This window comes from Nannospalax galili, unplaced genomic scaffold (genome assembly GCF_000622305.1).
Source record: "Nannospalax galili isolate Female #2095 unplaced genomic scaffold, S.galili_v1.0 scaffold7, whole genome shotgun sequence".
Classification (NCBI taxonomy): Eukaryota; Metazoa; Chordata; class Mammalia; order Rodentia; family Spalacidae; genus Nannospalax; species Nannospalax galili.
In genome coordinates, this window is record NW_008359081.1 from 3,165,863 (window position 1) to 3,176,218 (window position 10,356).

Here is a 10,356-nt window from a genome sequence, read left to right on the forward strand (position 1 = left end):
TTTGTGTATAGGAGTGTTTCACATGCATATATGTAAGTGCACCACAGGTAGAGGCCAAAAGATGCTGTTAGATCCGCTGGAACTGGAGTTAAGGACCGTCGTTAACTGCAATGTGGGTGCTGGGAACCGAACCTGGGTCCTCTGTAAGTGCGGCCAATGCTCTTAACTGCTGAGCCACGTCTCCAGCTCCAAATGTCCCATGTTCTGTGAAGCTGAGGGAGTCCACTCACCCCCCACTAGAGGAGGTACCAAAGATACAGCATTTGAAGACATCCTATGTTTACGGCCTTTCTGTTTGTCACAGCAGTTTACTCCTTGGTGCTTCTGCACCAATGACTACAGTGAAGCGTCATAAGGCTGAGGCGGGGCCCAGAGAAAAGAAAATGTGAGTTTCGGCTCTAATCAAGTTGAGGAGGTGAATAAGACTGAGAGAAATGTCCACAGTAGAATAGAGACCCTTTTAAAGCTATGTGGTTATTCTTGGCCTTGAAGAGCTCCTCCCCTTCTCAAGGGCCCACAAGGAAGCCAAGGGCATCCTCAGGCTCCTTGGCCACCATTCAAGACAGCCACACAATCAGTGTTAGGCTTGGTTGACCTTAGATGAGAAGCCCCCTCCCAGCCCTCCCTAGACACACAATTCTGGCCATAATTCTCCATGTACACCCACTTAAGAATAGCCTTGCTTTAGGAACAAGCAAGTGGCCAATATAGATTGACCTCAGTAGATGCCTCTTACTCCCACAACTACCACTCCCCGACCCTCACTCTCATCACCTCACACACCTCACATCCCTACTATCCTACTACCCTACGGATTCCAGCCCCCTTGCACAACTCCCTACCCCCTACAACCACCCCACCCTCTATACCCTATTTACCCTTTTTCCCTATACACCTGTGCCCCCTTCCCTCTCTCCTCTCTTCCCCAGCTCCTTTCTTTCCAGTCCTTATGAGTCTCAGAAAACTGTACTATTAGCTCTTATTCTTGAACCTTACAAGTGGTGCCCTTATTCTGAGTTTATCAGTTTCTCATCACTCAGATTAAAAAACAAAAACAAAAACAAAACAAAACAAAAAAACAAAACTGTGGTTTTCTCTGCCCTTGGTCAGCAGTATCAGAGGTTGAATCCCCTATCCCAGAAAGCTATGGTCTTGTTCTCATTTGCGACCATCTCATAAAAGTGCCATCACCACCAATCCCATCTTTTTTTCTTGGACTTTATTTTTTAATTTTTATATTTTTTAATATTTTGTTATTTTTATTTTATGTATGTGATTGTATTGTCTTCATGTAGGTTAAGTGTACTCCTGTCGTATAATACCCCCAGAGGTCAGAAGAGGGCTTTGCATCCCATGGAGCTAGAGTTACACATGGTTGGTAGCCACCATGTGGGTGTAGGAATGGAACCTGGACCCTCTGCAAGAGCAGCCACTGCTCTTAACCACTGAACCAGCTCTCTAGGCCCCATCAGTCTTTTTTTAAGGATTTATTTTTTATTTTCAGATTATAAATTTTTTATTAACTTTTTGCAATTTTCATACAATATACTTTGATGATGGTATTTAGATCTTGTCCCATATCCACATTTCCCCCCCAATTAAATTATAGCCTATGGAGTCTGATTTGTGTCCTTCAGTGTGGGTACATCCACTGGGCCTGCCTATTGATGGCTGCTGTAAGGGGTAAAGAGAGTGTATTTCAAGATTTATTTTATTTTTAATTACATGTATTTGTATGTACGTAAGAGCATGCTAGTGCACATGCGCTCAGAGGCCAGGAGCATCTGATACACTAGAGGTGGTATTACTGGTGGGTTTGAACCACCATTCCTGGGTACTGGGAAACAAACGCCACACTTCTTAATTTCTAAATGAACTCTCATCCATTCCCTTGTTCTTAGTCTTGAGAAGAGGTGATCAAAATGGGCCAGGTCAGAGCCACACTCTTGTTTACCTCTGTGGTCTCTGAGATGAGACAATAAATAAAAATAAGGAATCAGTAATTCAACAGATGTAGGAGATGTTCAGTCTAACAACAGAAAATATAAACTCTGATGGAGATGCCCATGAAGACCACAGATCACAAAGACAGGGTTGAGTAAACATGTTCCCTGGCTTCCATTTCCATAGTTTGAGAGATTTCAGAGCTTAGCTTGGGGATAAGGTGACCTCAGTCAACTCTCCCGGGGACTTGAGTGAGTTCTGAGGAAATCACCTATCCTAGGAGTATCATGTGGCTCAGAACCTACCACTGCTATAAATACTGAGTCCCCTAGAAAAATCTATTGAGTTGATTTATAAAAGGAGATATAGGGAGCTCCTGTGAGTAGAGAATCCTCAAGTTAGCCTAGAGAAGAAATTAAGGTAAGGATGCAGGCGGAAGATCCACAGAAGCCCTCCCATAATGGCAGCTTGTGTTGCCTGTGTAGCTATGATGGATGAGAGAGATACATTTCTTCTAAGTACTATGGGGTGGGGATTATAACAGTTGTGAGAGATTTTGTGTAAAAGACATGGAGTGAATCAACAGTAGGAGGGTATGTAGGTGTTTATTTTTATCTTTAATTTATTTTTATTTTATCTCTACGAGTGTTTTGTGTAGATGTAAGTGCAACATGTGCGTGTGTAATGTATGCAGAGGCCGGAAGTGAGCATTGGATCACCTGAAACTTGATTTAGCCACCATGTGATTGTGGGGAACTGAACCAGGGTACTCTTAGATATAAGAGCAACCTATGCTCTTAATGGCTGAGCCATTTCTCCAGCTCTAATTGCATAGATATTTCATGGAGCTAAGGCAAAGAATATTATCTGAAGAAAACAGTGAAAAGAATTTTACATAAATGGCAGATTCAGAATAGCAATGCACAAAGGACCAAAATTTGCCAACCACTGATGTGATATTTCTGACTGGCAACAGAGAGGTTACCCACATCTCAAAACATACCGGTTCCATAGCCTTCCCCTGGTCATTAACCCAATAGGTACTGTAAAGTTGGCAGATTGCAGGCTGAAAAAGACACTGCCTTCTCACTCAAGGAATGGGCCTTTTAGAAGAGCAACATCCTGGGTTCATGTAGCACTGCACTCATAGAAATTTACAGAGGCTACTTAGTTACATACAATGAGTTCTTTCACTGTTAAAAGTGCTCATATCTTCTGCCACCTCTTCCAGGTGTCTGTATCACCAGCATCCTTCCAAAACTCTCTAGTATTTTTTATAACCAGAGTCATCACGCCTCGAGGTGAAAAGAATAAGCTTCATACCTGTAAAAAAAACCGCCACAAGACCCAAATTTATGCTCAGGCTTTTGGGGGTGCTCAGAAAGCACCAGAGGCAGCAGCTCAGGAATTAGCAGAGGCAGCAGCTCAGGAAGCAAAAGAGTTCTCTGCTTCCTCTCAGAGTCAGCCATACGTTAAGATATGTATCACTCTAATGGTTCCTCAGAAAGCTACAAACTCCACCATGTCTACCAAAGTCTTTTCTTCCTCGGGATCAGATGAAAGGTGCCGGGCCTGGCGGAGGAAAGGAAGGAAAGGGAAAGTTCTCCTGAAGCCAAACTCTTCACTATCAATCCACAGCAAGAACTTATAGCCAGAGCATGATGGTGCTTTTGCAGTTCCTGCTGAACAACTATGATATGAAGCTGCTTGGTACCAAGGAAGAAATGCTGAGGGTTATTAACAAGAGATATGAAAAAAGATTTTCCGGAGATCCTCAGGAAAGCCTCTGAGAAACTCGAAGATATCTTTGCTGTTGAACTGAGAGATGTCGACTCCAATGGTCCTTCATACGACCTTATCAACAAACTAAACCTCCCCAACAATGGGAGGGTTCGTGCTGGCAAGGGCTTACCCAAGACCGGTTTCCTGATGAGGATCCTGGATATCATCTTCATCAGGGGTAACTGTGTCAGTGAAGAAGACATCTGGAAAATCTTGAAGAAGCAGCAAATCTATCCTGGGAAGAAACACTGCGTCTTTGGAGAGCCCCGGAAGCTCATGACCCAGTATTTGGTGAGGCTAAAGTACCTGGAGTACTGGCAGGTGGCCGGCAGTGATCCTCCAAGCTATGAGTTCCTGTGGGGTTCCCAAGCCCACACTGAAATAAGCAAGATGAAAGTCCTGGAGCTTTTGGCCAAGCTTAACAACTACACCTAGTGTCATCTCAGCCCTTTATGAAGAGGCTTTGCAAAAACCACAAGAGCATGTAGAAGTTGGAGATGAAGCTAATCCTGTTACCACTGCCCAAGCTAGTGAAGTTCCTACAGTAGACTGTCCAGAAGCTTCTTCCAACCATGTTGACACTTCAAGTATTTCTATCATCCAGATATAAAAATACCACATCACAAGGAATGTTTCCTTGAAAATATGAAATAATTCCACAGTTAGTGAGTAAATATACTTAATGGATTGCTTGGGAATTACCACGTGGTAAAGCATAGTTTTCTTTCATTGCTTTTATTATGCGGTTTCATAAAGTTACATGTAATTAAATTTTATTCTTGACTTATTCAAGAGCATTGATGAAATTAAATGTTTATGAATTAGCTTGTTCTTCTTGACTCTTATCATTCACTCAGCACATGTTCTTTATCAGGCACTTTGTTGGAACTATGATGCTAATATAAACACCAAGCTCCTGATTTTAGAAGTTTTCAGTCAATGAAAACTATCAGTAGGATGTTGACCTTTATTTTGTTACTTAAGATAAAATGAAAAGAGGGAGTGTGGCTGAAGGTGTTTCTTACAAAAACAATCGAGTGGAAATTCACTGAGTAAGGGACATGACAGCTTGGGAAAAGATTAAATAACTACACAGAATATAATTTTTATCGAGCATACTAATTGGACTTAGAGAAGTGTTGAATTAATGCCACACCCTCACTTGTGTGCATCAGAGATGAGAGACAAAGTCCTGTAACTCTGTGCTAGATTTTTTAACAAAATCACATAAGCTGGATAGGAGAGGTGCATCACCTTAACTGATATTTCAATTTCAATTTTCTGGAGGCTTGAAAGTACAATATCAGGCTGTCTTGATATCCAGTTCCTAAACACAGTATACATGTTTGTATGGGAAAAGGGAGGAGGAAGTGAAGGAGGAATGGCACAGAGATTGAGAGAAAGAGAGGGAGGAGGAGAGAGGGGAGGAAGGTAGGGTGAAGGGAGAAAGGGAAGGGGAAAGCAGAAGAAGAATGTGGAGGGGCTGTGAAGGGAGAAAGAAGGAGGTAAGGATGGAGGAAATAGGGAAGGACAATTAGAGGAGTGTATGGGGAGAAGAAGGGGAAGGGTATAAAGGAAGGGGCAAGGGAAGAAGGAAGTAGGGAAAGAGGGAATGAGGAAAAGAGAGAAACTTAACTCCCTTTTGTCACTGGGTTCCTAATCCAAAAATTGAGGCTCACTCTCATAAAATCATTGAAACATAGGTGCTTTTGAAATCCCTCATTACAATTCTACCACATCTCAGAATAAGACTTCACCACAGCAGTTTAGGGGAAAAACTTGATAGCATGTATAAATGGGAAATAAACGCCCCCAATAAATCCCTTGGGCAGAAGGGAAGGTGTCCTAGATTTAATTTACAGCATTAGTGAACACAGCTCACAAAGCAGGTGATCTATGCATACTCTCTCCAGAACTTTTCTGAGAAATAGAGAAAATGTGCCTTTATTTGAGATGCAGGGTCTGGAGAAATGACTGAGTGAGTAAGAGCATTGGCTGCTCTTGCAGAGAACCCAGGTTCAGTTCCCAGCACCCATATGGTGGCTAACAACTGTCCATAACTCCAGTTACAGGAAATCACCTCCTCAATCATTGCACAACATGGTTGCACTTGCATTCTTTCAGAAGACCTGGATTCAAATCCCACTGACCACATGGTGACTAACAACTGTCCATAAGTCCAGTTCCAGGGGATCTGACAATATCCTTTAATGTCCTCTGCAGACACTGCACAACACAGGGGAACTTAGATATGTACAGGTGTAACACATACACATAAAATGAAAATAAATTTTAAAAAGAGAGAGAGAGTTGGATGACATCCAAGAAGTCAAATTACGAAGAAGACTGAGTGAAGACTGATGGGCCCACACCTGTTATAGTATCACTGTCAAAATTAGTTTGAAATTTCATTTCATGTGATTTATCAATAGGTGTGTCCATGTGAGCCTTCGAAGTAGTGATTATGGATATATCTTTTCACAGAAAATTGATTAATTCATTTCTGTCTATGTTTACAATGGATCTCTGATGAATTCTGTTTGCATCCATATCTTGAATATACTCTACTTTTCAATGTGATACTCGATTTCACATAGGGACTCTCCAGGTTGTCCACACCAAAATGATAGCTCTCTCAGATGTGGCTTTTCCATATCTCAGCTTCCATAATTTTAAGCTGAAAAAATATTCATCTTGTATAAATTATCCTGGCTGCGGTATTCTATTGCTACAAAGGAAACCACACTAAGACCACACTGTACCATCCACTTAAATAGAAAAAGCATCCCTAGCACTTGCTCCATCCACACTGTCATAATCTGAACACAGGCAGGTTTGACAGCAGAGGCTCTCTTTTTGCGTCCTCCTCAGGGATGGGGTTTGTAAAACAGCGTGAAGGGTCCTAGGACAGTGAAATCATAGTAAATGCAGCTTCAGTAAAACTCAAGGTAGACACCCTGATCACACCATCTCATTCTCTTTCTGTCATGTATCTGAATTACCAGAACATCCTCACAGCTGCTATCCCTTACCCCAGATATGCCTTAGAAAAATGAGTAAATTTTTCGTGACCATGAGAAATGTCACATGGCCTGCAATGCTGTCAGACCACTTCCAGAGGGCAAGAATTTTCTCACATTCTCTCCTTTCTGTACAGATATTTATCAGAGATACTCTACTTTTGACAGAATGATCCAGCCATCACTACTACTTTGTAAGGTATTGTTTGAGATTTCATAACACAATTTAGAACCAAGAAGAGGAAAGACCAAAAACCTCCCAGCTAATACCCTCCACTCACAACTCATATAGAGACTCTCTAAGAGGGAGCATGAGAATTCTGATGCAGTTCCTAGTGGAGATTTCTGAAGTAAAAGGGTTCATAACACAAGTAGCATTATAGAATCAGATATGAGCATATGGGCTGGTGAGATGGCTTAGTGGGTAAAGGCAATTCCTGAAAAGCCTGATAATGTGAGTTCAGTCCCTGTAACTCACAGGGTAGAAAGAGACTGACTCTTCCAAGTCATCTTCTGAGTTCCATACTCATTGGTGTGAGGACTTCAAATATGAAGAATCAGAGAGCTTTCTGACATGCATTTGGAGCACAAATATCCCTGGTGTGTCACCAGTGATCATCCATGCTATGAATTCCCAATAGTTTCAAGAAACTCTGGAGAGATGGCTCAGTGTTTAAGAGCACTGGCTGCTCTTGCAGAAGACCTGGGTTTGATTGCCAGTATCCACATGGTAGTGAACAACCATTGTAACTCCTGTTCTGATGCCTTCTTCTGATTTCCATGGGTATTGCACAACACAGGTGCACTTACATACATGCAGAGAAAACACTCATACACATAAAATAAAAATAATAATTTTTTGTTGCAATGGTGTTGTGGAGTACCTGACCCATGCCAACTCAATGGGACAAGGACCCAAAATGGAGTGAGGGAAATGGGCGGCAGGCCGACCCTAGCCTGGAAACTGCTGGAGAGTGATTACTACTGTGTAAGGGAGAATATACCATCCTTATGATCCCTAGATAGGCTGACTAAACACCAGTGGATGAATCTGCACAGAAGGATATGGGGGGGGCTAGAAAGATGATTCAGCAGCTAAGAACACTGACTGTTCTTGCAGAAGACCTGGGTTCGAATCCAAGCACCCACATGGCAGCTAACAACTGTCCATGACTTCAGTTCCAAGAGGTCCAACAGTCTCTTCTGTCCTCTGTAGGCATTGGACGACACAGGTGCACTTACCTAAATGCAGGCAATACATGCATACACATAAAAATAATAAATAAAATATTTTTTAGAAAAGAAGAACATCTGGGTACAACTGCTTAAATGGATAGGACTTAACATGTATGATGGAATGCAGGAGGTCTGGAGGAGGAGGGCATAGATAAGGAAGGAGGGTCTAAATTTGATTAAGAACTGTCGGATGAAACGTACAAAAGCTCAATAAAGACTTTTTAAAAAAGAAACTATGGTGAAATTAGCATGAAAAAAGGCCAGTGGTGTATACCAGTGCTTATGATAACATCCGCAAAGTTTAGGTTACTATTCTCCTCTCTGTGACAGAGTAGCTGAAAGAGACTAGTGAGGAAGGATTCATTTTGATTCAGTTTCACTTCATATCTGTTCCACATGGAAGGAAAGCATATGACTCATCTTGTCATCCACATCTTTCTTGTCTGAGAATACAAAATCATACATACATTATCAATATATACAACATATTAAGCATTATGAAGTTTCTGGTTCCCCAGAATTATTCTAGTAGCACAAATAATTCTTCAAAATATTGGCATGTAAGATTAGACCATAGAGCCTCACAGGACAAAATCTTCAGTTACGTAGTACAAAAAGCCATGGCAAAAACATCTCTATTGCAGGGGATGAAAACCATTTTTCAGGAGTTCAGTTGTTGAAATGCTGGTATATAAAAGGGGAGGAGAAGTAGTTGTATATCCATGCAAATTTATATTCTTTAGAAGACTTTCATTTAAGGATATCTAAAGGCTCAGTAAAGGAAGATCAACTGGGGAATAGATGATTCATATGCACACAAATGATTAAACCACAGTTGTTTAAAAGCAGGCAGATTTCCCGGTTCAGATTAAGGTTATTTTGAGAAATCAAGGTTAAACTATTTTCATAGCCTTAAATGGCCCATTCAGCTTAGATCAGAAAAACAAAGAATCCATTTGTCCAGATACCTTCAAATGACTTTAAGTATAAACTCCTTCTAACTTCATTGCATTTATCATAAGAGATGATCAGAGGGCACAGGTTCCTTCATTAAATCATCAGTCCTTGGAATCCAGGGAAAGAATAGAAATTAGATAATTCTTCCATTTGAGTGTGCCAATGAGGGCACTCAAAGAAATTACATCCTGATGAATGATAAAGATTAAGAACATCAGGAACCAAGACCGAGGAGACATGGAATCTTAAAAAACAAAAAAAACAAAACAAAAACAAAACAGAAAAGCAGAAAGGCCAGGGTGAGGTAGAAAGCAGCCTATAATTTGAATCTGAGCTCCATGTGGGGAAGGGGAATTACAAAGTCTCATTCACAAGTGCCTTGACGGGGCAGACAAGCCTGGTGGCAATGTACTATGGATCCTAGTCACAGAAGAACCCCATGATTCTTCCAGACCTGAAATTCAGTGCAGGCAGTTGGTGCAGCAGTGACTACTACTGCATGGGGAATCCCACTGTCACATTCCTCATATCCAGGAATGTTATAATCAGTGGGCATCTTGAAAAGGAGTCTAATGTTTTACTTTAAGCTATCCTAGGTAACAGAATACTTGGACTAATCACCATAATCACAAGTCAGGGAGCCTGGAAACACCCTATCACAATATCTGTGTGGAAAACTTGTATTTTAAAAGACAATCATGGAGACAGCAAAGCTGTAGTATAAATTCATGGAAGGGGATTAATAAGCAGTAGGAGATTCGGGTTGTGTGGGACATTGGAGTTACTGGCTCAAACCCTCTATGGTGAAAAGAAAGACTGTACAAATCTGGACTTAGTTGGGGGTAGGTTTAATAGTCTGGAGAGAAGTAGACCAGCAGATTATTTTGTTACTAGATCTCTCACCTTACAGAGTAAAACACAGTGATGTTTAAAAAAAATTCTTCAAGTAGCCAACACATGTGAGGATAAGCCTTGGTGATCAAATTTAATATGCCACAGAAGTACACAGACTGGGAGTCTCTGGAGTGAATACAGTCCTGCCTAGCTCAAATGTCTACTAACTCATATGAACCAGCAGCAGTTACCAGTATTTGAGGCAGTAAATTTTCTGGAAAGAGTGCTACCTTGTTACTGTTGTCCTTGTAACTTTGATTCACCTGATTCGTAGCCTGCACACATCAACACTTGTTTAGTGGGAACGAACATGAATTACACTATCTTCCCTTCTTCCACACTTAGCAGTTTCCAATATAGTAGGGCCAGAAAAAAAGTTCTGAAATCCAAGGATCTCAGGTAGGAGAATTTTGTCTTTATATTTCTATGACTTTTCTTTCTTTTCCTTCCTTCCTTCCTTCCTTCCTTCCTTCCTTCCTTCCTTCCTTCCTTCCTTCCTTCCTTCCTTCTTTCTTTCCTTCTT

General features: G+C 41.2%; 1 protein-coding gene across 1 annotated transcript in view; it reads left to right on the forward strand.

Moving 5' to 3' along the window:
- The first annotated feature begins 3,605 nt into the window (after positions 1 to 3,605).
- The window catches only part of LOC108490177 (melanoma-associated antigen 11-like), a 10,769-nt gene continuing 4,018 nt past the window's right edge, over positions 3,606 to 10,356 (forward strand). Inside the window, 3 exon segments of the mRNA XM_029558450.1 lie at positions 3,606 to 3,689; positions 3,691 to 4,151; positions 4,153 to 4,313. Coding sequence (XP_029414310.1) covers positions 3,606 to 3,689; positions 3,691 to 4,151; positions 4,153 to 4,313 — 706 coding nt within the window.